We start from the raw sequence: 27,756 nt of genomic DNA on the forward strand, positions 1-27,756 counted from the left end.
TTTCATTGTAACAAAATGTTTCAGAAAACTAAGAACAGATCCTACAATGCTTTAATTGTTTCAAGGTCATCCCTTAATATGAGATACAATTCTCACATAAATTCGAGGAACTTTCCATTGAATGATGGAAGTTTGTTCAATTGTTAACAATGGGTGAAGTTACCTTGAGAGACCACTATAACAAGAAACATCTCAAGATTTTTTGTTCTTGCTTTGTCATCCACTCAAAATACAACATTTTAAAAACAGGACTAAAATGTTTCATTTTAAGGCATGGAAAACAAACCTTCAACATAATTAAAGCTGGCCATTTACAAAAGTATTTCTTCAAAATACACAAAAGAAAGGAAACAGATGTTAATCTGCTTTGTGAAAACAGATTGCATTTAAAAATCAGCATCTGTCACTTGCCATTTTCATTACCAACTCTCCAAAGGACTGAGATCTTGCCAATTTAATTTAGCTTCTAACTAAGCCAATTTTAAAATAAAAATTAACAACTGCAGAAAGGCATTTTGGTTGGTTTTAAAACATTCCATGCAGTGTAAAACAACAAATTAAGTCCCATATTTCTACTAAGAACTTTATACACCATCATCTCACAATATTGGCAAGTAAACTTCCAGCACACTATAGAGCAGCTGCCACACCTGAAGACATGACTAAGACAGAAAGAAACCTAGTCCAGAGCAGGAAAAAAATACTAAGATTTAAAAGTATGATTTTTGTTCCTTCTACATCCGTTATTAACTACATTAACATATTCCATTCAGTTTCTTGAAATAGTGCATGAAAAAAATAATTCCTGAATTAGAAAAATCAGTTTTCATTTTTCGTAAATATCACAGGGTAACTCATGAGCACTTCTGGGTTTTCGGCAGATTTTTTAAATGGGGTATTTAAAATTAAAATAGACCAACTAGTTTTTCCAGACAGCTATTCTTTCTAGAGCAAACAGTTCACCAAATACATACTGACAAGTGTGGACATAACTGGAGAAAGGATTCCAAAGAAAACTGTATCTAAAGGAAAAAACTACTGTACCTCCTTCACTGAAAGAGGAGCTAATGTGCCACTGTAAAATATTTCAGTTCTTCACACCGTGCTGCAGTTTTCTTTACAGAACATCACTGATACTGGATCAACCTTACCTTCTGAGAAAAGTCAGGAGGAAGTGTTTTGGCACCAGTGAGTCGTTTCACTAGAAAAGCTTTCCAGTTTGTGTATTTGTGTTGGATGGCTGTTGCAAATGAAAGGGGAAAAAAATAAGTCACTGGTTTTTAATTGTGCCTGTTAGAGACAATATTAGGGTCTGGAATATGTAATGAAGAAATCCCAGATGACTATTAAAAGGCCTAGATGACAATAATGACAAAAAGCCTCTTTAGAGAATGAATGCTATCCAAGATTAAGTTTATGGGCCAGGGTAAACAACTTAATAACAAAGTATAAGTAAAATCAGTGCATGTTCCCATCACTGATTAGCAAACTGCTGCCACCACAATCTTAAAAGCTTTGAGTCACATCAGATGGGCTACTCCAAGAAACATGGCATTAATCAAAAGTTAAAATTATTAATTCATAACTGTTGAAAAAGTTGTTATGGTAAAAGAATATTTTGATATCTGGACCATGAGGAAATTTAGTTGAATAAAGAGTCTTTGAAATCAGTCAGTAAGACTACCATTTACATACTTCGAGGAGGAACTAAGGGCTTCCCACTGGTTGCACACCAACCAACTGGATGGATGTCAGACCCACAAATGTTGCACCAGAAGTCAAGACTTGAATCATTTTCAAATCCTTCATATCTCAGCAGAGCATTGTAGCCTGAAAGAAAGCATTAAAAAAATACAATAATGAAACAAGATTATAAAATATGTATGAATATTTCTTGACCAATCATCATGTACATTACATTGGTTTTCTAAATGTAATTTTCAATAGAAAGGTTTTTGTTATAGCACATTCCTGGATGCTATTAATGCACAGAATTGATTACTTTGATAAATGTGCATGTATTATTATATAAGTAAATTTAAATAAGATTAAAATTCTTGAACTATAAACCTTTAGAAGTTGCACAAAAGAGGACAAAATTAATTATGCACAGTATCTGCTTTTTCATATCTTAGATCTGTAACCTTGAATTTCTAACTTTTTACCAAGAAAAGTGATTTGGATAATGAGGCTTCTTGACAGCTCTTATACCACGTCTCCTTTCTGCTCTGCACTGCTCTTAGTGCACTCTGAGGCAATATTAAAAAAAATCAAACCAAGGATATACATTCTCAAGCATCACAGCAGCCAGTGTAGAACAGTGACAGCACTACAATGTATAACCTACAGACACAGCTCTGCCAACCTGACCAGTGTCAGCATTCATCTCACCAGGTGAACACTGACTAAAGTACTCGATCCCTTCACACAGCTCTTTTGATTATTTTCATTGCAACTAAAACACATTTACCTGCTAATTTTACAATTCCAGCTATCCAGAAGACTTTGGTAGGTAGGCTGCAGTCAGTGTTTGGAACCTCCACTCGCACTCCTTCTGCAATATCACCCCAGCAAGTCCCCATGGGTGCCTGTCAAGGTTGGGGTTAAAAAGTCATCAGCTCACCATGTGAAAATATTAATTTTTTGTTATTTCAGTGTGCTACAAGCAACTTAAAAAGACAAAACATTCAATATACATATAACAAACATATGGTTAGAAACCACTGTTTCTATGAGAACCTATTTTGTTTTGATTTGACAACTATGCATAATACTGTAATTGTATCCAATTATTCCTGTGTATTTACTGAAAAAACCCCATAGTATTCCAAGTTTAAACAGCAGTTAAGCACAAATTGTACATTCTTAAAGGTCAGTTTTATTCTATGATGTTTCAATTAGGAAGAAACTACTGATGTTATTAAGAATGGTGGAAATCACTATGCAATTCTACTTGCAAGAAAATCATGGTACCTGTAAGCACAGACATCAAAACCTTTAAATTCTACAAGTCATGCATGCTGCTGGAAGAATACCTAAAAATTATTTCTTTAATTTATTCTGATGATTTATTATGGTGGGGTTTATCACCCACTGGTACACATCCTCTCAGAGGAACAGGCTTTCACATCACCTGCAAGTGATCACTCCATGGAGCAGACAAAAAGAACAGAAGGCTCTGAGTGGCACCTTTTTAATGAACACCAGAAGGAAAGGCACAGCAAGATCCCTTACACTGTCCCATGTGAGGAATATGTTAGGAACAAGAAGGAATATCCGCCTGATGAACTCCTAAGGGTTTGCAGAAGCTGGTGACAGAAATTGCATTTAGTTTGCTATCTCCAGAAGAACATTTTGTTGAACAGAGCATAATGAAATGTCAGTCAAAGATGGTATTGTAGGTAAGAGAAATGCACAGTGCTGAAGAACCTAAATTCTTAACAGTAACTCGACCAAAGTTATATTGGTAACAAGCTAGAAAATTTCTCAGTCTGCATTAAACTTGAGACTGGCCAGGAGAAAGAGATTCATATTTTGGGTGTTTTATAACAACAGTCACATAAATGCTGAGAAAAATAAATTCTTATCAGTTCAGAGATCACCCAGCTATCTATCACTGGGACAACTGAAGGAGGGACCCTCTGGCTCTGCACTGTGTCTCATTCACAAAGCTCTTTGTGAATCCAGAAAACTGAACCACTCAGTGGGAATAGCCTCCAACTGCAGAGAAGCTACAAGTGAAGAAATCTGGATTAATCTTGAATGACTGAAAATGACAATATTGGAATTTTCCTGGCAATCCGTAATTGCCATTAGCAGCACTAGAAGCTGAATTTATCTTAAAAAAAGGAAACCCTTCACTAGTTGAAGTATTTGAGGCTATACAAAACTTAAAACTAGTTTCAACTCTTAAAGGAAATGTAAGTATGCCAGTTTCTATTCTTGAAGCCTGGTCTCTTCATGTTCTGCTATGTCCCATCTACACCAGTCTAGACCACAGAGCTCTCTTCTGCCAACTGCAGCCAGAGAAAAATCCAACTGAAAAGATGATGGCTTATTTTCACACATAAAATAGGCAGATACAACTTAAGTCCCATTCTTAGGGTGATGACTACCATCCCTAAATTGACATGTGTAGGTTTTTGAATTGAATTGAGGAAATAAACTTTTCAAACTGAGTATTTTAGCAAATCTTGTTGCCTGTAAAGAAATACAGATGAGGCCAAACAATCAAAAATAACAGTGCTGACTAATTTCATAATCCAGCTGCACTGAAGTACATTTTATTGCCTGCTCATCTATTCAGTTGATACAGAGAGAATTGTATATCAAAACACTTCTCCTGACACCAACCTATAATAGAAATTTCATTTCCAGAGCGTGGATTGGTATAGACGGAAATAGCAGAAAGTTAAATTTGTCCTTGTCTGTGAAAACATTGGTTCTGCTAGTTCTCCTACACCAATCCATATGGCTCACCCTTTCAAGAAGGAAGCCATCCTGTGCAGCATCACTGCTGAAACGTCAGACAATACTGTCCTGAGGGATGGTTTACAGCACACCTGCTACACTGCACTATCTTAGTCTCCTTCCCTCATTAGGGATAGTCTTGAAGCAGGAAGACCTGGATAAACCAGGGCTGTGACAGCCATCTTCCTCCATCTCTCCTCTGTCTCATCTGATTAATCAGTGTTCGAAGAGTGCTTTTAAAAACTCAAAATGCACTAGAGAAGTGTTGAGTCTTGCTTATCTGCTGGCTGGAAGGTGACTGCAGTCTGGATTGGCATAGTGTGAACTAGCAGAACCATAATTTACAGGTAAGAACAAATTTACCTTTCAGACTCATGACGAAGAGATCCACTTCACATCACTCCCAAACAAGGAAGAGCTGGTTCCTGGCTTCCTGCTCCGGGACATGACCTGGGAGGGGTCTATCTGTGAGCACCAAGGGCCTTCTCTGCAAGGTAAGGTGCAGTCAGGAAGGGCCTGTTTGACAGGAGCACCTAAAGGCCAAGTATTCCACATATGCACCTTAATAAAGAGCTCACATGGCTTAAATAAGTGGCTTCTAGAGGTTTTGGATGGCATCAACACTGCCATGATTCCAGACTTTAAATTAAATCAGGATTTCAATGGCAAATCCTGATGGTGATGCTACCAATTCCTGAATTGTAGGGAATGCTGAAACCTCGTGTGTGAGCAGTGCCCCAACAACAGGTAATGCCAGAGGAGAAAACATGCAAAACAGTTTAAAGAAAAACCTTCAAAGCAGAACACTGCCACCCAGTGTAGCATCCTGGAAATGCTCCTTTAAATCACTGGATATAGTTTAAAAACAGATGAAATCAAGAGAATGAAAATATTTCAGTTCAGAATAAAATTCAGGTGGAAGGAAGAACTTCAGGAAATGTGCCTCTCATTAGCAACAGAGTGAAAAGAAATAATTGCTCTTAATTGTGCATAAAATTTTCCAGTAAGTAGCACTCAGAAATAACTCAAACCACTGTAATTTGCTTTCAGTTGTAGGAATGGTTTGAACTAATAAAAGCAACTATAGAAAAGAGTAAAAAGTGTTTAGAGGAGAAAAAGTGAATGCAGGTCAGCAATGAGCTCACTGTATGTGACTAAGCTATAACTCAATATTAAGAACATTGAGTTTTTCTCCTTGCAGCAGCTACTGCTGAGTGCCTGATTAATGCAATTTGACAAAATAAAAAAAAAGGCTGCAAGGTGCACAAATGGGAATTCTGGCATTGTCATGGGCTTCCTGTAGGACACAGACCAAAGCAGTTCCCTACTTCAGTTTACTGAACACTGAAGTCATGGGCATGGCCACTCTAGTGCTACTGAATTTCGTTAGCATTACTCAACACCTGAGTCTGGAATAAATGTAACATGCAAGCACAAAAAGCACATCAAAATACTTTGAAATTAATTCTTATCATAAATGGAAAGAACTTCCCAAGATTTAGATACTTTAATTTGAATGAAGCTGTTTTAAATTGAAGAAGAAATAACTTCCCAGGAAAAAAACAAAACCAGAAAAACTGATGTGTGAATTCTACATCAGACCTGAGATACTGAAGTATGCCAGGTTATTAAAAAAATAAGCAAAATCTCACATCTCATCATTCCTTTAAATTTTCTTTAATATTGATCCTAATGTTGCCTATCAAATATCCATGCAGATATACCCAGTATAACCAGTAAATTCAATATATTTTATTGAATAATGAATTTAAGGGTAGATACGTCATGATTTTACTGTCAACTCAAAACTTTGATCTTGAACAGAATAAACTATATATTCCATCACACACCTACAGGTGTATGAAATCCATAACATGGATGGTAAAGAAACATCAGCTAATACAAACTTTTAGAAATCAAAGCAATACAGTATACAGAAAACAGCAATAATCTTTCCAGAAAGTCAAAAAGAATACTGCTTAATTATCAATGGAGAGTGGGACAAAGAGAAGGACCTAACAAAAGAGCACTGATGTGCTTTTCAGATTCTGACTGGTCTAAATAATGTATTTTTCAAAGAAATAATTACAGCAAAGTTAAATGCAAATTATACCCTTATAACACTAACTCATATCCATCAAAGAAGTAGAAATCTCTAAAGAAAACTGCAGGATTTGCATTTTACTTGTATGAAAAAGGAAAATGAGGACAGAAAAGAAACAATTTTCAGGCTACTTGGTAGCACTGTTGCCATTATCTTGTGAAATTTTTTGAGGTACAACGTGACCATGAGTGTGATCTTGGTTCACATTACTGGGGCACTGTGCAGCTGAAGGAGTGAAGCAGTGAGAACGGAAGATACAACTGATTTTAATAAAATGTAACAACAGAGCATAATTTACAAGTGATCTGACAATTGCAGCTGTCTCTAACAGAGGATGCCACCCACCCTGAGACATTTGTAGATACAACAGCACAGCCCATGTTATCAAATGACACTTTTTGATATGGACTGTGAAATCTCTTATTACAGGTAGATAGCTGTGAAAGCAAAGTGCAAACATGCTGACTCAAGCATGTGGAATTTGATACAAATTCCCCAAGTTCTCCTGATGCAAGGCTCTGTTCTGGGCAGTAGCCGAGGCCGCTGAGCATAAAGGGTACTATTCACGGAGTGCAAACTGCCAGGAGCCCTCAACTCCCACTGGTTTATGATCTGAGAGGGCTCAGCAGGAATTCCTGAGCTGGAGAGAAACTATTTCTCTTCTCTCTCATGGACAACTTCCATGAAGCAAAATGTTTGTTTTGATTACAACTTTCAGCACATAATTTAGAGGAAGACAAAAATTTTGTAATACAGTACACTTCAACTTCTCAAATTAAAAACTATGCTGAGAAAACACCTTCTGACAACTCTTTTTACTTAAGAGACAGAAAGTACAGACAATATTTTGTCAGTTTAATGTCTAATTACTGGAATTTTATAAACACATTAAAGACAGATGGCCCTAAATCTTTTCCCCAGCCCCTAATTTCCTCAGTCATTAAATAATGCCTTTTTGTCTGAAACTTTTGAAACTCTAAAAGAAAACAAACTTTTTAAATTTCAGATTTCTAAACAGCCTTAATTTTCCCCCATACCAGACTACCTGGCAGCATGACTGACAGGGAGAATCTGATTAAAAATTAAGAAAGAAAACCCCAAATCTAAATATGCGACGAGAAGATCAGTCCAACACAATGGAACAAGCCTGACTTAATCTAAAAACTTTTGTAACTGTTTTCAGTACAGCTTGACTTGGCAGGTTTGTTACTCTGCAGTACACGGGATAATTTTGTGACTTGGACATAAGAAAAACAACTCTCAAGCATGTAAAGCCTTCCTTTTGGTTTATGAGAGTGTATATATGATGTAAGTAACTGATGGTGTTCAAAATGATTGTAAAGGACAGATAAATTATCTAAAAAGTAGTCATACTCCCAGTTATATTTCACAGATCATGAAAAATATTTGGACATCAATGTTTTGAAAAAATGAATTCAAGAACTTCCACAGACTCACTTATACACACACAGAGAAGGAAAGCACAAACTGAGAAATACTCACGTGTTTAAAGCAGGTAACAGGAGCTGCTGTAAAGCTATTACTATTGATGTAGTTACCCCAGCTGAAACCTTCCACAGGGACAGCTGCTAAGGGAAAGTTATTTCAGTTAGGAAGCTGCTCATGAAGCACAAATGTTTCAGTGTTTTTGTTTCAGCTCCATATATATGCTGTTACCTGCTTTTGTCTTTGCCTGGTTTTGTAAAGTTGCTTGGTACTGGGCATATGCTGCTAATTTAGCCACTAAGGGCTGTTTTTGTAGAACTTTAGCCTTCTTTGTTGGAGGTTTACCCTAAAAAAAAAAAAAAAAACAACCCAAGTAAATAACATCTTTCTAACCTCTCGTCAGGAAATTTCCACAGGTCTGCAGCTATCTTTGACAGATTTAAACTAAAATCAGAAGTACACAGAGACTAAATATCACACATGCATTATAAAATAAATTTAAAAACCAGTAGTAAGGAGTGTCCAAAAGATGACTTTTGTACTACTATCCCAACTTGAACAGCACTATAGATTCACTGTTGTTTACCTGAAAAAAAGGTATCTCTTAAAAGCAGGTCAAAAGGAAGAACTTTTAATCTAACTCATAGCAATGTAATTTCTTGGCATTTGTTGCAATGAATTTGAGACAGGTTATAATGATATTTCTTGACATTTCTCTATCTTTTCTTGTATACTCAAACATGCCTGGATGATTACTTGATTAATATTTTAAGTCAACGGGCATATACCTATTTTGCAACTCTATAAAGAAAACCCTCAAACCCAAGAAAACTGATCTTAAAACATGCAGCCATCTGTACAAATACCCAATTTCACCACCAGAGACGACAGAAAGGATGTAAAGAAAACGGTGTCTGTACCGCTACCTGAAGCCTGGCCAGAATGCTGGCCTTCTTGGAGTTGGAGGAATAGCTTCTGGAGCACGACACGCTGCAGAAGCGCTTGGTTTTAGAGTAAAAAGCATCCCGGACACCAACCATCCCACACATCTCACACGTAGCTAATCAGAGGAGAGAAAAAAAACCTCCAAATATTAAGAGTGTAGTTAAAATCGCAGTAAAAATTCAGAACATAGAGGACAGAATGAAAGTCCTGGAGGTGGTACCATCAAACAGTTTCTGAGGGCTTGACCCCTAAGAAAATTGCACAGGAAAAAAATGTAAAACACCACCACTAATATCAGTGAAACAGCAAGAACCTCAAGTTCACTGGTGAAACAGTGCCTCTTTCTGCTCCCTATTAATTTCACCCCCAGTGCAAGTGAATGACCCAGCTAAATCAGCTCAAGCTGATTTTTGGTTTTTCCCTGTTCTCAAAGAAGCATCTGCTTTGAATCTGGGCTTGCCAATCTTGGTTTCCTCTAAATATTGAATACTTCCAATCTGAAATAAAATCAGATGTACTGTTTGATTAATAAATTAGTATATACCAAGTACTCCAGCCCACCAGTGTTTTTTTTCTGGCTAGAATCATGTTTCAGAGATGGACAGCATCACCCACAGTGTATGTGGGTCTGTAAGACTCAGAGACTAACTAATGCCAGTGAGACAACACCCAAATTCTGCTCAGAGACAGCTCTACATTAATCACTAGGATTTCACATAAAATATTTTTCCCTGATAAATGAAATCTTCTCTTTCGATTTATTTTCCTAGTATCCTCCAGCTCACAGCTAGTGAGGAGTGAACAGGTATACACTAACAGGGTTTATACAGTAGCAGTAATGAAGTTTTCCTAGTATGGGAAGAAATGTTTAAACGTATTGTACATGTAACATAAAGGGCAGAGAGAAGGCATGCCCTGGCCTAGATAGAACACATTGACATTGACCTCAAAGCTCCAAGAATAAAACCGATGCTCATGAGAACACACATGCATGTGCAAACACAAGACATTTGACAGGAGGGCAGATGTTCCCATACTATTTCTTCCCTGTCAGGAGGATTCAAACCCTCTCTTATTTCAGTTTAGCAGAACCCAAAGAATTCCCCTTCCCAAAACCAACCAACCCCAACCCTTTAGCTGCTTTGGTCCCTTTTCAGTGGGACCAACATTTGGGATGGGACCCTCACAACCCAGCACAGGCTAAAATCCATCAATATCCAGCTCCTTGCACTCACACAGTACATACTTACCCATGCCAGATTTGCCATCTGGATAAGTATAAACTTGCCCATTGTTCTTGATAATTGGGAGACTGGACGGCAAAGGAGCAACCTCCTCCTCACTTTCATCTGAACTGGAGCTGCTGCTGGTGTCCTCACTACAACTATCATAACCGTCAAACATCCCGAACGAGTCTTGGCGTTTCCTTTCCACTCGGGAACTATGTTCTGTCTAAAAATTAAAAATAACCAAACAACAAAAAAACCAAAGAATAGCAGAATGTTCTGAATGGAAAGATTTCAAAGTCAAGCTTAAAAAGTTTCACAGGTCAGTCTTCAAAAGCAGATATTCTAAGGCACTGCTGTATCAGCACAGACATGAGCCATGTATTGCCAATTATGTGAGCATTGGTATAATCAAAATTGGCCAATTTTTGGTGTTGTGATATACAAAAGGAAAAAATCTATCTCATGATCCACTGAGAATACACAGGAGCCATTCATACATATAATTTCCTTGGTATCTTTAGAGTTCATTAAGTCTGATGAGCTGAACACTGACAGCCACACTGATCTTATATGCAAATGAGCACATTCCAGATGGCTGCAGCCAATTCCACTAAAATTCTTTCATTTGAGAAAGCTGGGCAGAGAAAAGACAGTTCAATCACAAGGGCACTTATACCACAGCAAAAGGAGTGAGAGGCTCTCTGCTCTTATTGGCTTATGGGGTTATCCATAAATCACTTAGCTCCCCTATGATTCCGTGACTCCCGTGTGAAGCAGGAACACCTCTCCAGCTCACAGGGCTGTTCAGAGGATTAATACATTAACCATTATGAAGAGCTCAGTTACTATGGCAATAGGGTCTGTACAAATGCTGAAAGAGAGAAAGGTGACTAATTTGCCACTGTCATATACAAAAAACTTGTTACATAATAGTTTTTCTATAATAAAAAAAATCTGAAGTAGGATAAAACCACACAATTTTGCAGAAGGCATGACAGTTAAGCAATTTCCAGCAAAGACAGTAAAGAAGCAAGAGATTAACTGATGTACTTTTTCTGAGGCACATCCACCACATGCATTTTGATAGAGTGACAGTTCTCACTTATTAATATCTTACACAGTTCTATTGAAACAAGACTACTCCTATGTGAGCTGCCCTCATTAAGCTAAAAAAAACATTTTATGTTTCATTATTTCCATAATCTTAGTATCTACAAAGTTTGGGAGGAAATAAAGAGAAAACACAGAAAGTCTACAATAAAAGCACAAGTAGGGGAGTGAAGTATAAACAAGAAAAAAAGAAAAATTAAGAAAGCCTTTGGCTCAACTTCCTTTTCCAAGAGATAATTTTATTTAAAAGTCAGTGTAGACAGAAAAGTAATGTGATTGATCTTTTCCTTCTTTAATTGCATTTAGATTCATAGCTTCAAGATTTCAGCACAATTCCCCAAATCCCTTTCCTAGAGCATATGCCTGAACATCTTTATTCCTAGATGTCATTCAAGTCTTTTTCTGCCATGCTGTGCCTTTATTATAATATATTCTACTCTGCAATCTAAATAAATCCTATTATGGAAGAATTTCCTAATAGGTACAAGGGAAAACTGATTTCCACACTGACCCAATGCAATTATTAGAAAAAAAAAAATGTTCTTCAGAAACCCAGTAAGCACAAAAGGTTATGCAATAAGGCAAACACTTTAAACACACTTACAGTAGTTCTGAAACAAAACAACCAAGTCAGTATAATGTTAATTATGAATATACTCCCCCAGCCAAAAAAAAAAATTAAATTGTATTAAATCAAATCAAATTTAGGATAGGGCATAACCTGACAACTTCCTCAAGGCACTGAAACCAGCCCATGGGATTGTTAGAGGAAACACTGAGTCATGGCAGACAAAACCCAGCCCTGACCCATGCTGGCAGCAGTGTCACCTGTCCCATCTGCCACCAACATGCATGACCAGTGGCTTGTTTGTGTGTGCACGTCTGCAGCTTAAGGCAGAAGATGAGCACAACATTGCCATGGATACAGCGTCCTGCCAACACTGCCAGGAATTCTCAGAGCAGAAGATGAAAAATAGTCATCTTCCTCAAGATTTCAGGAACTCCTTAATATCTCACAGTATTTAAGTCTCTTCACCAGTCTCTGCTAAGATATAAATTGAGATTCCATATGAACCATTCCCAGCAGTACTACCAAAGCACTGTGATGCTTAGAAGGTTTTCTGGACAGATACTTGTGGTGTTTCAAAGCCCAGTGAAGGATCTCCCTTTTTGTGTCCTCATCCTCTAAGACAGGTAGTCTGATTTCACCAAGAGGTCAGGGTCTCATCCTATACCAAGGGGTGATTCTCTGGCCTCTGCCCTCTTATGGAGGCTGCAGTACAAGCCTGTCTCAGGATAGCCTCTTCCCACTGCAGACTGGAGAACCCTGGACCTACAGGGTGGTAACTTTGCTCAGTGGTCTTAAGTGCTGTTGCTGCTCAGAAAGAATTGAAGTGCAGTCCATTCCCAGTCCCTCCAACTCCCCATGCCAGCTCTGCTCCTACTGCCAGGGAAGGTGGAAGAACTGGGAAGCTGGGGGCAAAGTGAAGGACCAGAAGCTGAAGCACAAGGCAAGGTGACCACAACAGTGCACCTGGCTCTTCTTGTTGCTCTTTTGCATCACTTCTATTTAGTACCTCACTATTACTGCTAAGCTCTCTGTGCTAAAATATCCACAGCTGGGAAGGAAAACAGCTTCTCCTTGTAAATGGAAAGTTGGGCACTCAATTAGGAAAAATCATTCTTCAGTTTTATACAATTTCAAAAGTAGCAATCATCATGTTTTTGAGTTTAACTACACTGTCACAACAAACCTCACCTTTCCATTTACTTAATATTCAGCCAAACTGTTCCAATTCAAAAATATTGAATATCAGATCTGCAATTCAAATCAGTTTTGCTTATCATTTTAAAATAATACTGTAGTTTTTATAAAAAAATTGTATCCCAGCTCTTGCCAGATAATTTATGCAGGACATTCTTAATGTTAATTTGTAGTTATTAACCTAGATTGCAGTTGGGGAAACTACTCAAAATGTTTTGTGAGATTTCAAAAAGATAGAGTTTGCAGGAAAAAAAACAACAAAATACTTTGTACACAAAAGTAGGTGAAAGTTAGGGAAGATGATATACAAATACCTGTGCTGGAATTTTGTTAGAACAGATCAAAACACTTCTATTTTGATAATAAACACCACAGAGGTTCTTTTTAACCCATGTTGAAACACAGCATTTGTAGGGAAAAAAGTGAACAAGAGGAAGCTTTGATAACCCTTCCTGCAGAATTCAGATGAACAAAAGTAAAGGAGCTCTAACATCTGGAAGTGAAAAAAGTAGGAGCATTGCTTGAATTCAAAGGTCAAAGACACATCCTTACAAAAAGGACAATGTATGCCTCAAACAGAATTATAACCAAGATAAAGCTGGTACAGCTTTGGTACAGCAGCAGCCTGCAATTTCTACTGAGTTCTAGCTAACTGGTTCCACCTTCTTCTTTTGAAAATAAAATACAAAATTTCCCCCTTTCTGATTTTCTAGGACCTCAATCATTTTCTAGAAGCTCTCAACCATCTCATCAACAGTTCCTGAAGTGCTGGTGGCCTCTAATTCCCTATGGTGAGCTTCATTAGAGATACCAAGAAATTGGAACCATCTACCTTATGCACACATTCTCTCTCCCTTTGTTATCCTTCCTATCTTTGGAAAAGGCAAAAGGAAAACCCAGGAAATGACAGATCCAAGAGCCTCATCTCATCCCTGGTGAGGTAACAGAACAAGCAATGTTGGAAGTCATTTCTAGGCATGTGAAGGACAAGCAATTCTTGACAAGTCCTTTTAGGCTTTACAGATGACAGCAACACCTTGTCTGTCTGAAGCAGCATCTCCCCACAGCAGCTGCAGGTCCTTGGAGTCAAAAAGAGGTGTGCAAAAAAAAAAAAAACCCAACCCTTAAATCAACATAAAGCCAGCTTCCTACTCTTCAAAGCTGGACTTAGCGCTAAAAGTCATGTTGAGGAGATTGTCTTTTCCTCAAAACACAACCCAAACAGTATTCAACTTTTAACAAAACAGGGAGCAGCCTCCTGTCTATTCACAGAAACTGCTTGGAGCAGGAGCCTGGCTTGCTATAAAACAGAACCTTGCAGCTGGTTAATGCCAAAAGAGCAGCAGCTTGAGTAACTACTCCACTAATAGAGTCTATCTGTACATTAAGCAGAAGTTATGCACAAACAAAAGAACAAGACAAACTTTCAGGCATTCTGGCTAAGGCTTACTTTCCTAATAAGATTACTCATTCCTCAACAGAGGTTTTTGGTCAGAGCACTGTGAAATGTGACATGAGCAGCACTGGCAAATTACCCCATACTGTTTGCTGGGGCAGGGGGGATTCTTGCATACTTTTCTTTATTGAAGGGATGGGTGGGGAAAGGAACCCTTAAGAACTGCTTTCTTATTCTGCCCAACTTCCCATTTTCCTATTCTTCCCCTCCTCCCTGTGAATACTTGACAACAGAATATTTTTAAGAAATACTCTTAATTAAGCATTACATAAGGCAAATGGTATGAAAAAGAACATAGTTAAGGAAACTGGTTTCCCTAAGAGCAGGAAGGCAACTCTAAACAAATAAGAAAATAACCAGTTTCTCACTCTAAATATACATTTTTATATACATATATACACACACATTTAATTTGATCAACACATTATAGCACACATTCTTTGAGTTTAGTAACTACTCTTACAACACAAAAAAATGGGCACAAAGGGTGAGCAATCCATGGCAAAACCAGAAACCATTTCATGTTATTTAGACATCAAACACGTACTTAGGAAATGGCTTTAGTGTCTTGATGAAGACTATGCTCAAGCATTGGCAAGACTTATGCAAAAGAGTTTTGAAGGTAAGAACTTGCAAGAAAAACACCCCATCTTTGTGTAACCAAACCTACTGCCCCTGGGTAAGTGCAGCTGACCTCAGGAGGAAGACCCAGAACAGCCACAGAAAGGCTTCAAACCACTCCAAATGGTTGTTGTTACTTTTTAATTCAATCTGGGGCTTGAACTCGGAATGGCAGCAATCTGGAGCTTGGAGTACAAGAGCTGTAGCTCAGCAAAGGTACACCAGCACTTTAACAGAGGCATCACTGCCTATATTCAGCTCCAACCCTCCCAAACGGGACAGAACTATGGACAGATGGGTCAACAAGGTCAACTATGAGGTCACCACAACCTTCAAGCCAAGGGTCTGTCATAAGACAGATTTACTTTAATCACATATCCTTAATGGACCCAAGGGTATTTCCAAGTGAAACTTAAATTTGATGCACAGGTTTTGTTTCCAATAGTTCATTGATGCTTTATGCTACATTTAGTTTCAGCTCTGGATGTTAAGGAAACACTACAATAGAACTACTTTATTACAACTCTTCTGAATGCAAGTTGGCCAAAATAATTTACAGTAGAATAGTAGCTTGTTCCTGTGGAACTGACTTGTGTTCTGAGGCCTAATTGTGCCTCAGACCATGACCAAAAAAGAAAATTCAAACATGGTACCAAGTTAAAGAAAACACACTTTCAGCTTTCATTAAAAACAAACAAAGACCCCCAAAACTAAACATCTTGGGATTCCTGGAAATCAGAACCAACCAAACTTACTTTTTTTATATAAGCAACTCACCTCTATCTGGAAATGTGCCTTCCACTCTTATTATAAGTAAAATCTCTGCTGGAAAATTACAGAAATGTTTTTTCCTGTCTCTTCATTTGCTATGTATGACAGCATTTTGTCTGAAGCCAGTTTCTGCTGTTTGTCAATGGTTTTGTCCATAGCCTCTTCCCCAGGGGGTTTCACACAAGAGGGGAGACTCTTTCATAAAAAAATATATCACATTAGCAGGAAATTTTGGAGGGGGGGTGTGATGATTAATCTGTGAAATATCTGAGTTTTGATAAAACTAAAAATCGGTTACAAACTCTATTATATTTCTACAAAGCCCTTATAGGAGTATCAGGAAGAGGCAAATATTTCACTTTAAACACTGTGTTACCATTAAAACAAACAAACAAACAAACCCCCAAATAAAATAACAAATTTAAATGTAAAGAACCCCAAAACCACCACCAACCCCAAACCAAAGTCTTCAACACCTGAATTCATTCCACGTGCTCAGAGCCAGGTTCAGCAAAGGATCCCACATCCCCAGAGTATACCAACTTACCTGGGAAATGAAGGAATGCAGTAGTGGTTTGCAGAAGATATGAAAAGCCTTGCAAAATTAAATCAAATTTTAGAAGGTAAGAGAAATGAAAGCCAATGAGAGGGAACTTTTGTGCATGTTACCACTGCTGCCAGAGGCACCTTGCTCTTTAGGGAACAGCGAAGAGAATTCTTACTTCCAGTTGGCGATCTTTCTGCATGTGCACAAGCCCACATATTCTCAGGAACACCTAAACTGTTCCTGGGAGACAAGATCCCTCTGCATAGCTTCCTACAGCCTACATTACACGCTTCCTCAAAATGATGCCTAGGCCAAAAATATTAGTAAAGACAATTAACCTGCCCAGTTTTATTGCCTTCTTAAGGGAATATATTATTTTAGCTCTCATTGAAGGCTCCAGATTAGACTCTCATAGGCTTAATCCATTCCGTTTAAGTCAAAGTCAAACTGTTGAATACAATTTATAGGTAAATGCAGGTCCTTAAATCTGCAAAATAAATTTAATTTAAAATACAAGAGATTGCCCTTCAGCTTTCAGTTTTGACTAAGTTTAGATTTGGAAAATCGCAACAGCTGCCAGTCACATTATTTTAAAATAAATTGCTTTTTCACACACAGAATTTTTCCCTATAATTAGCATACGCTTTGTAGTAGGACTTCTAATTTTCAAAGCCACACCGGGCAGAAATTGCTACACTTTCAAACATTTCCAGCATCAACCTGAAAGTGAAACTGGTTTCACCAGTTTACTGCTTCTCACAAAAAGAACAAAATCACAACATCAGAAGTCATAAAAATTGCACGGTGGCGGGGAAGCGGCCGCAAAGAATCCAAAACTTCTGAAGCGCTGATAATAAAGAAAACTCTGCAGCACTTAACATGACCACGCTGGAGAGCTGAACTTTAAAGGCTGGGACTACGGGAGGAAGTTGCTGAAACCCGGCACTACAGCGGAGCAGGGGGAGAAACAGATCGAGCGCGCCCGCGAAAAGCTGAAACTTTTCTCCGAGGCGGGAGAGAAGAGGGGCGAAGGACAGAAGCCGACCCCGCACAGCCGGGCCGCCACAAAGGGGTGCAGCCGTGCCGCTCCCACGTGCCCCGGCCAGCCCCCGCCGCGGCTCCCCAGCACCCTCAGCGAGCAGCAGCAGCGCCGGCCCGGCCCCCGCGGCCCCCGCACCCCGCGGGGCCGCCCCGCAGCACCCGGGGGTGTCCCCGACTTCCTCCCACACGCTGCGGCGCCGCCTCCCCCCACAGGGCACCGCGGATCGCTCAGCTCCCGCCCCCGGCTCAGCCCGCGCCGCTCTCCTCCTCCCGCCCGCGCCCAGGGGCTGGGGCTTCCGCGGGGCTGCTGGGGCTTCCGCGGGGCTGCTGCGGCCGCACCTCCCGCGGGCTCCGGTACTCACCAGCTCCTTTGTGTTTTCCATCAGGCCCTCATGGGCAGGAGCCGCCTGCTGCCTCTGCGCGCTCGCCCCAGGGGCTCGGGCGCTGCAAGTGCCCGCGGTCGGGGCCGGGCCCGGCGGGGCGGGGGCAGGCCGGGCAGTTCAGCCGCTCCGAGCGCCGGGGACCAAGCGGGACCGACGGCGGCCGCCGGTACATCAACAACACGAGCGCGCGGCTGCGCAGGCGCGGACACGCCCCCGCCGGGATCGGGCTGCGCGGAGCGGCCCCACTGCCATCTTCCTCCCCGCTCTGGGCGAAATCATTCGTTACCGGGGGTGGGCGCTCCGCGCCAAGGCAGGCACCGTGGGGCGCAAGAGCAGTCGTGTCCCCCAGCGAGTGGCGGTGCGCGCGGGAGGTCCCGGTGAGGGGCCGACGAGCAGCCGGAGAGGGACGCGTGTTGCCTCCCGGCTCGGCGGTTTCCCCCTCCCGGCTCGGCGGTTCCCCCCCCCGCGGGCTCGCAATGGCGCGGCCCGGCCGCGCTGCGTCACGTGGAGCTGGGGGTGGGCGGGGAGCCGGGGGCAAAGGGAGGCGAAGAAAGGAGTCACGTGAGCACGGCCCGGGGGCGGGGCTCGCTCCGGGCCCGGCGTCACGAGCCTATCGCGGGAGGGGGCGGGGCCGGGCGGGGTCACGTGGCCGGCGCCCGCGTTCCGCTTCCGGTTCCGGGGCGCCATGCGTGCTGTGGCGGCGGCCGCGGGGCGGGAGCGGGCAGCGGCAGAGGCCGGGAAAGCGCCCAGAATGAGGGCGGCGAAGAAAGCGTCTAAAGTGACCAGAGCGGCTAAAATGGCGAACCCGAAGCGGGCGGCGAAGCGGCTCCTGGCCGTGGCGGATCAGACCGCGGCCGCCGAGGCAGCGCGACGCGCCCGCCACCTGAAGGCGCTGAGCTGCGCGTCGGGCGCCGAGCGGGAGCTGGAGGAGCTGGTCTTCGGCGACAGCCTCCATGCGGAGGAGGACGAGCTGCTGCGGCGCCTGGCCGGGCCCCGACGGGTACGGCACATCCCGGCCCGCCCCGACAGCGGCGGCCCCGCCTGCTCGCTTCCCGGGCTGCCAGCCGTGTCCCTGGTCACACGGGCCGTTTGGTTGGTTTTAGGTTACTGCCGCAGAGGGAGAGGGCCTCCAGGAAGACTCCAGCGATTCGTTGGTGGAGAATGAAGCGAAACGTGATTTACTGCTCAAAAATCCGGCCTGGGTAGATGAGGATGATGAGGCTGAGGAAAAGTAGGTTCAGGTTGGGTGATGGGAATTGTGTATCACACTTGGGAGTGCTTGTAAGTGGCCTTGGTTTGAACGATGTTTGTGTTCTGTCTGTTTTTCCCCTCTAGTGTCGATATGACCCATAAGTACAGGAAAGACTTCATGAAAAGTGATGCCGAGACAGTGCTTACTAAGAAAAAGCTAAAGAAAAGACTGGAGGAACAGTGAGTTTCTCTAACGTTTTTGTGGCTGACTGTATTGACTATATTGGTCTCATGATCATTGCTCTCCAAGGTGGGTGCCAGAAGGATGTTGCCAGACTCTTTTCGGTGGCACCTTGAACAGGACAAGGGGCAGTGACCATGAACTAAAACACAGAAAGTTCCATCACAACATGGAGAAGAATTTCTTTCCATGGAGGTTGACAGAGCACTGGGACAGCTGCCCAGGGAGGCTGTGGAGTCTCCCTCTGGAGACATTCCAAACACACCTGGGACATGTTCCCACCTGCTCCAGGTGACCCTGCCGTAGTGAGGGGTTGGACTGGATGATCTTCCTTCCAAGCCAACAATTTTGTAAGCTAAAATATATTTATGTGACATTTAGAGTCACTTTTCTCTTTATCCGCTGTGCTCATGTGGTCTCTTTGAAGCCAAGGCTTCCTGCAGTATTTGCAGTGTTTTTAAATAACAGATTATACTAAGAATAGTAAATAAAATGTGCATTAGCATTCTCTGGACTAAGTTATTTAATACTTGTATCAAAATGCCCAAATTAATTTGTCTTCTAGGGAATTATACAAGAAATAGTGAAATCTTAAAAACTTTTCTAGGAAATTAAAAAACTTGCATTGTGTTCTAAGTACAAGTAGTCCTGCAAAATTCTGACTGTGCTTCTTCTAAGTACTTAACTCATAGAAGGAAATTACTGTCTCACAAAAGTTATGCTTTTTTTTTCTCTTTCTCCTTTTCTCACAAGGTTTCAGCATGCCATGGGAGGAGTTCCTGCCTGGGCTGATCTAGAAAACAGGAAGAAATCCAAAAGGACTTTGAGTGACAGTAAATATGCCCAATGCTGTTCTGATAAGTGTTTATGTGATTCCCTATTCAGCTTGCTAGAAGATAATTACTTTTGATGTCTTCTCAGTTTCAGTAGTGTGATAATATGCTGGCTATGTCAGCTATGTTCCTTCAGTGTGCTTTAATTGAATTCATTTCAGTGAGGAATGTGTTGATTTTGCTGTGGGTGTTTGTGCCATTAGCTGATTCCATGTGCTTTGGTTTAATGAGGTGACAGTGATGAAGATGATGATCTGCTACGCAGGACTGGCAATTTCATAACGAGCTCAGAGTCTCTGCCAAGAGGGATTTTGAAGGTAAAGACAAACCTTATCCACTTCAGTTGGACTTCAGTGCACACTTTTACTCTTGTTGTGTATAAAATTAGTGATTCTTTGAATTTGTTTCTGCAACTAGAAGCTCTAGAGGATAAGCAAATTGAACAGTTCACATGAAAGCATGAAACAGTAAACTGAGGTGTATTGTTTGACATAAGAATTTTCTGCACTCTAAATAGCGTCTTGTAGTAGGATTTTAGTTTCTGCAGGAGGATGGAATTCTCCCACAACTTTGAAGTGACTGATAGGGTCTTTAAGAAGACAGCCTTAAATGAGTATTTCTCACACTATCTCCTGCAGCTATCTCAGATGAGTCAGAATGCAGCTGGTTTTACTCTCAGTTTTAATGCAGATAGAAAGGCTGGTGAATTCAGCCTGTGTTTGTATTGGAGTGGGCTGTGTGTGCTCTGCTCACATCACACTGTCCAGAACTTCATCACAGGGCTTGAGGTCTTGGAGCATAAAGAGTAAATGGCTTTTTATTCAGCATAAGTTATTGTTGGGGTTTTTTTTTTAACTGTTTGATCTGTGTTGTAGATGAGCACCTGCCTTCCTGCAAACCAGGAACGCTTTGCCAATGGAAAACTGGTGACGGTGCAGTTTCATCCTTCAGCTCAAGTGGTGATGACAGCTGGGCACGATCGCTCTGTGTCCCTCTTCCAGGTGAAGAACTTCAGTTTGTACCCTGCTGATGCTCACTAACATAGAACCTTTTTTTTTGAGTGTACATGAAATAGCCTGGAATGGGAGACTTTGTTTTCTCTCTTCTCCACGCACCGTCAGTGGTTACACAATGTCTGTGGTTACAACGGAAATTCCTTGGTCAAAGGCATCTTGGAAGGAATTTCCACCTGTGACTTCACACCAAGCACATGCAGAATACTGGCAAACTCTTTGTCTCAGAGTTTTTAGGGGAAGATCTGTGTTTAAAAACGTTTTGTGTGAAGGTTTGCAAGTGACAAGTACTAATGAGGTTTTTTGTTCCTAAGTTGTTTGGAGAGCCTGTAGTGGGGGGAGCAGCCCACTTTGCTTTGAGACTGTAAAATTGCTGTGAAATCATGCTGGGGATGGAGAGGCTGTGCTGCAGGAAGATGATGTTCATCCTGAGACACTGCCAGGCTCCTCTGAAAACTAAAGATCCTAATTTTATTTTGGAATTCTTAGCATGGCCCAGTGTCACTGGAATGGTCAGACAAGTGGAATGTGATAGTCTCACAGAGCTGCAAGAAAACCCAAATCAAAGCAGATGTTTCCATATAGAAAAAGCATAGTAGAAGTGATTATTTGACCAAAGCATGGGCAAGAGGTGTGAGGTCTATCAGAAAGGTAGGGAGTGCCTGTTACATGAGGTAAGGAGCTAAGACCCAGATCATTTGATCATTTGTAGGAGAGAGGAAGAGATTAAGGCTTCACAGTGGTGTACCTCTTACTACTTAAGTCTCAGCTGAGAAGTTGCTATGATTTTTCTCTGTAAAAGTGATGTATTCCTCAATATGACAACCTGGTTTGTTACTTTCTTTTTTGAAGGTGGACGGTATAAGGAACCCAAAAATACAAAGCATCTATTTAGAGAGTTTTCCAATTTATAAGGCTCGTTTCAGTGTGGATGGAGAACAAGTTATAGCCACTGGTACTCACCACAACATGTTCTTTGTGTATGACATGATGGCTGGGAGTATCATCCCTATCCTAAAAGTACGAGGTATGTTTTGCATCTCTGAGTGTCTGGGCACAGTTGAAGCTGTCCCAAATAGTGATGGCACATGAATTTGCTTTAAAACGAAGTGCAGTGGCTTGTTGGAGGTTGTATTTTTAACTTATCTTCAAGGAAATAAAGTACCTTTAGTGTTAATTGTCTGGGATATTCATTATCACACATGAGCAAGGTTGAGTTCAGCTCCTCTGTGACAGCATATTGCAGAAATGAAGAGCTGGAATCAGGTCTTAGTCATATTCATCCTACCTCTAAATATTGAGGCCAAAGAATAAATTGCACCAATTTCAAGTTTCAAATCTCTTTTTAAAGGTTTGGAGGAAAAATTCCTCAGAAACTTCGAACTCTCTCCAGATGGATCATTTATGCTGCTAACTGGAACTTCAGGTTACCTTCACTTGCTGTCCATGAAGGTACTTTCTCTGCATGGTTTATGTAGCTTTGCTTCCTTGGTGCCTTTTCCCCTTTGAATCTGCTTTTATCTCATCTGCAAGGCAATCTGACTTTCAGCTGAAGCCAAGGTATGACACATACTGTATCAGCCCTCAAAAATGTGCTGTGGAATCAACCCACTGCAGCTTTAGGGAATTATTTTGGACTCTCTGAGACTTTGTTCAGCAGCTCCATGGGGCTGGTGAAGCTCAGGGCAGTTCCGTGGTGTTTTCAGCTTGAAGAAGTTGTGTGTCAGTGCTGTATTTCAGCTGCTTGCACAAGCACTGTGCTGGCAAGAGGAATGGAAACAGCATGGGAGCAGGCACCTGGGGGTGGAAGAAATATGACTGCTTTTTTGGGAGTCACGCTAGTGCCTGCTGCTGTACTCTGTTCATGAATCATGCCAAACACTGATTCATAATGCATAGAGCAATCTTTCAGCTGAATTTTAAAATGCCTTGTGATGGCAGGTGGATTTGTTTTAAACTTTCCCAGGGAAAAATACTTTTAAAGAAGAAAGTTCAGTTTTATATAACTCAGGCCCTTCAGTGAGAGAGCAAACAAGGGTTTGTTGATCCAGCTGCAGTTAGACTCAGGAGCTTGTGCTCTGCAGGCACTGAAAATGTTGGTGCTGTTCTCTGAATCTCAGGGTAGATAACTTAAGATTTTTGGGGGACAGGAAGCAACTCTTCTGTAGATTTTTGGTAGAATCTCTGTCAGCATTGTTCTTCATCCTGCAGACAAAAGAATTGATCAGCACTATGAAGGTGAATGGAAGGTGCACTGCCTCTGCTTTCACCCCAGACAGCAGTAAAATATACAGCTATTCAAGTGAGTATTGCAGCAGCTCTAGTAATAATTAAATTTAAATTGCATGAGTTCTTAGAAGTCACTTATAGTTTTAGAGAAATAATTATAAAAATGTATGCTAGTATCTCTCCTAAAAATACAACCAAGTGATCAATCATTAAAGAATGGAATTAACTATTTTAGTATGCCTTTAATCGTTGGGGTTTTTAAAATACCCAATATTTGATAGCTGTAAATTAGCTTCCAGTTGTCATCTAATTATTTTTTTTTTAGCGAAATGTACTAACAAAGTGATGTGTATGTGTGTTTTCTCTAACATCTTTCATTCTGCAACCAGAGGAGGGTGAAGTTTTCATTTGGGATGTGAGAAGCAGAAAGTGTCTACACAAATTTGAAGATGAAGGTTGTTTGGAAGGAAAGTGCATTGCTGTTTCAAAAAATAACCAGTATGTGGCATGTGGGTAAGTGACTGAACTTTGACAGCTTCTTCTGCTCTCATTTTGAAATTCTTCAGTGAACCTATGGGTAGCTGGTGAGAGTGTGGGAACGTGGTTTCATTCTAATAAGCTTAGAATAGACATAAATAGATTAATATTTCCTATTTTATGGTAATAATTAACTTTTCTCTGTGTAAATATAAAATAACATCGTACACCTAAAACAATAGGAGTGATACTAGTATTACTATTGCCACGTATGGGTTCAGCAGTTCATTTTGAAATCACACTGACTAAAATCACAAATTCTGTAACAGGAATGTTGATTCAAGGCCTTCTCCCTTTTCTAGTTCTCTTACCTATACTCTGAACTTGGCTTCTGCAAGGCAGCATGTTCGCCTTTCAAAAAGGGCCTCAACTCAAAGCCACAAGCTGAAACTGATTCTCCAAATTTACTGAGATGCAGTTTCAGCCAGTGTTTGGATTCTTTTAAATGAGAATAGCAAATAAATGGAGGAGTACAATACATATTTTCCTAGTTCACTGTAGAAGAGGATTTAAAAGGGAGCTTATGCTACAGTTATTAAAAAAAAATCACCTTGAAGTCATTTCAGAATATTTTGATACCAAGCTCTCCTTGCTTTGAATTTTTCCTGGTAAGAGATGGGCTCATCAAGGCTCTCCACAGCTGAGTCTCTTATTATATAAGAAAAAAGAAAATCCAATCCACCAAAACCCTAAACTCCTCCACTAAATACTGTTATAAACTCCAAAGGAAAATCAAGCTCCAAACAAAATATTATTGCAGACTCCAGTAAATAATTGGAAATTACATTTTCAGGTGAGTAGTGGCTATAGATAACAAGACAGTATATACTGGAATATTACTTTTCAGTATAATTTTTGTTCATTTTGTTCTTTAGTTCATCTTCTGGAGTTGTAAATTTATACACCACTGATGCCTGCCTCAAAGTAAACCGTCCTAAACCAGTTAAGGCCATAATGAACCTTGTTACTTCTGCCACCTGTGTGACTTTTAATCCCACCACAGAGATTTTGGCAGTGGCTTCCCGTGACGCTGATGAGGCTGTCAAATTGGTATGTTCAGCTTCTTTATTGTAACATTTCTTTCATATCTTGCTAAAAATACTGCTAGTGACATAAAAAAAATGATATGAAGCAGATAAGATACTGCAAAAGGTGCTGGACCAACCAGATCAGGACATGGCCAAGACATTCTGCATTTACAAGAGTATAATTTTATTTTCTTCAGTAAAGTTGCTCTGAAAAATAACATTTTGTAGTTTAGTTTACTTTTTTTACTTTTTTAAAATGCCTTCTAAAATATCTGGAGGTGTTTGAGGCCAGGTTGGACAGGGCTTGGAGCAGCCTGGTCTAGTGGAAGGTGTCCCAGCCCATGGCATTGGGTTGGAACTTCATGAAAACTCTTAGGGTTTCTTCTAAGATAACCAGTCTGTGATTCAATTTCAGAGCTGTAAATATAGCTCAGCAACAATTGTGAGTTTTCAGCAGCTGGTAACTGTAACCATCTTACTATGGGGGGATTTTTGCCAGCCTTATCAGAATTCTGCCCAACAGTGGAACTCTTGAATTAAACTGAGGATTTGTAGGCCTGAGAATTGCAATAATTGGTTCCATGATGTGTTCCCTGCTCCTTTTCTGCAATAGAATTCTATATGTAGAGTTGTGTAGGGTAGGAATATAACTGAACATTTGAACTTAACATTGAGCTTCAATTATAAATTTGTAGTTTATTTTTAGTGTTTTTTTCCGAACTTTAAATTCTGACCATTTCTCAATAGGTGCATCTTCCTTCATATACTGTATTCTCAAACTTCCCAGTGTTCAGAAGAAAACAGATTTATCTTACTCAATCTATGGACTTCTCTCCCAGAAGTGGATATTTCTCTGTAGCAAATAACAAAGGCAAAGCTTTGTTATTTAGGTAGGTATTAAGTTAGGTCTGTTAATCCCAGATAACATGTTTATGTTCTGTAAGATGGAGCAGATGGCTGTAAGTCATAAAGTGATTCCTGATCTGAATTACACCTGATGAATTACTGGAGTGTGGAGTTGACTTTCCCTGCTGGAGATCAATCCTTATTGTTTGTCTGATTATGCAATACACCCTGTTTCCATACTTTTTGATTTTCCTCTCCTGCTGGTGTGGTCAGGGGTGAGGAGCAGAGCTAACTTTAAGCAGAAATATTTTTTTTTCACCTCACAACTTCATGGTGCTTGAAAAACTCCTTAACGTTAAGATGAGATTTTAATGATTTACCAAGACAGGGAAAATTTATAGAAATATTCCTAAATATGTATAAACCTTGTTATTTGTCCTTTATTTGAAATTGAACTGCATATTATAATGGCACTTAAGTTATTCTAGCAGGTGGATGTTTGCTATCTTTTACTACATCTATGTTTCAAATTAGCTGAGGATACTCAGTGACACTGCTGAAGAGCTATTGTTTCTTTGTGTTGTCCCCTCAAAAGATTACTGAGAAGTTTTAAATCTCTCAATTTTTTTTCTTTAGGCTGAAACATTATTCATTCTTCTGAAAGAAGATACAGGAGAAAATGAACCAGTAACTGAGGTGAAAACAGCACTAGAACTGTTCACAACATTGGCTTGAGGATCTCTCTATGAGAATTTCTTCATTGTCTCATCCCTTCTTGAGCTAGTTAAAAAAAAATCTTACATCCCATAGTTTCTATTATAACATGATGTTATGACCTAAAACTATATCTACCACACTACTTAAAAAGGATTACTACAAAACAGATTTCCAACATAATACATATAGTATTCAATTTAATATTTGCGAAGAGCCAGTCATTTAATATGCATTTTTCACAACTGGCTATTTGAGCAGACTATCTTACAGAGCGTGGGCAGGAAGCAGGGGTGAAAAGTTCAAGCCCGAGAAAGATGTCTGAGCCTTCATCAAAAATGACCACCAAGAGGCTGACGACCACCTCGTGCAAAAACTGTGCATGCACTACAAGGCCTTACATTATCATGTGATTAGAAAATATGTTGCAAAATATGAAGGTTAGGAAAGTATAACGTGCACATTAAGTAAAAGAAGTGTAAAAATTAGTACTGTGCAAAGAATGGATGAGTGAGTTTGTGATGGAGCCATGCCCCTCATTCCTGGTGTCAAATAAACAAACATCTGTGATGCCTAAAGAGGCTACCTAGAACAGAAGCTAGACAGTGTTCGAGGAAAAAAAGTAGGTATTTATTAAAAAGGCCTACAAAGGATACACTTTGAGCAGTACAAGAGCCCAGCCGTGGCTCCACCCAAGATGGACTCAAGATAGACTGTGTGTCACAGGTTTTCACACTTTTATAAGTTTTGGTCTGTTTGCCTGTTGGGGTAAATTGTCCAATTACAGCTTCAGGTTATGAAGTCCCATACTCCCAGATTGCTCTCCTCAATTTGCTGTTGTTTATACTTTTTGGGCCTGGAGCTGCAATGGTGTCTTTGGTTCTCAGGCTGGAAAAGGATTGTTTTGTCCAACTAAACTGTGAGGAGAACTTGCTAACAGTTTATATGAAGTTAGGAGTTACATACCGAAGAAGTAGAGAATCTGGAAAATATGAAAGCTAAAACTCAAGGTATCACCTCCTCTATAGGCCTTATGCTATGGAATACTGTTTTCTTCCCTAGTATTTGGGCATCACCCTTTCCCACTGATGTAAATAAAAGGGCCAGGAGACCTTGTGCTCCTTTCTTGATAAGGCCTTCATTTAAAAGATAGCCTAAGGGGGCAGGGGTACGGGGTTCACAACGCCGCAGATACTCCCAGGTGAGTCGACGTCCCAGAGGAGGGGTAGATGATCC

The 27,756-nt window shown here is 40.5% G+C and overlaps 2 protein-coding genes across 13 annotated transcripts in view; one reads left to right on the top strand and one right to left on the bottom strand.

Annotated features, from left to right (window-relative positions):
* The window catches only part of MBTD1 (mbt domain containing 1), a 35,633-nt gene extending 17,323 nt beyond the window's left edge, over nt 1–18,310 (bottom strand). For 2 of the 12 annotated variants that reach the window (XR_011005228.1, XM_068209633.1), the window contains exons 1-8: nt 17,868–18,310; nt 10,216–10,417; nt 8,941–9,080; nt 8,252–8,366; nt 8,078–8,163; nt 2,471–2,588; nt 1,696–1,830; nt 1,152–1,240 (exon numbers count right to left, since the gene is read on the bottom strand). Coding sequence is in view for 11 of the 12 variants with exons in the window: in XM_068209633.1 (XP_068065734.1) it covers nt 1,152–1,240; nt 1,696–1,830; nt 2,471–2,588; nt 8,078–8,163; nt 8,252–8,366; nt 8,941–9,080; nt 10,216–10,417; nt 17,868–17,888 (906 nt within the window). In the remaining variant the exon portion in view is untranslated. Of the gene's footprint in view, nt 1–1,151; nt 1,241–1,695; nt 1,831–2,470; nt 2,589–8,077; nt 8,164–8,251; nt 8,367–8,940; nt 9,081–9,278; nt 10,418–15,923; nt 17,416–17,867 lie in introns of those variants that run through there. The other 10 variants (XM_068209642.1, XM_068209637.1, XM_068209634.1 and 7 more) reach the window with 10 other exon arrangements.
* Nucleotides 18,311–18,555: 245 nt separating this feature from the next.
* Nucleotides 18,556–26,587, top strand: UTP18 (UTP18 small subunit processome component). Its single transcript, XM_068209645.1, has 13 exons — nt 18,556–18,888; nt 18,992–19,119; nt 19,224–19,319; nt 20,074–20,153; nt 20,385–20,470; nt 21,029–21,154; nt 22,019–22,193; nt 22,518–22,618; nt 23,378–23,468; nt 23,785–23,908; nt 24,808–24,982; nt 25,708–25,850; nt 26,443–26,587. The coding sequence occupies exons 1-13, from the start codon at nt 18,574–18,576 to the stop codon at nt 26,465–26,467; spliced, it is 1,665 nt and encodes a 554-aa protein (XP_068065746.1). The 5' UTR covers nt 18,556–18,573; the 3' UTR covers nt 26,468–26,587.
* The last annotated feature ends 1,169 nt before the right edge of the window (nt 26,588–27,756 follow it).

The sequence above is a fragment of the Anomalospiza imberbis genome, chromosome 19 (assembly GCF_031753505.1).
Source record: "Anomalospiza imberbis isolate Cuckoo-Finch-1a 21T00152 chromosome 19, ASM3175350v1, whole genome shotgun sequence".
Classification (NCBI taxonomy): Eukaryota; Metazoa; Chordata; class Aves; order Passeriformes; family Viduidae; genus Anomalospiza; species Anomalospiza imberbis.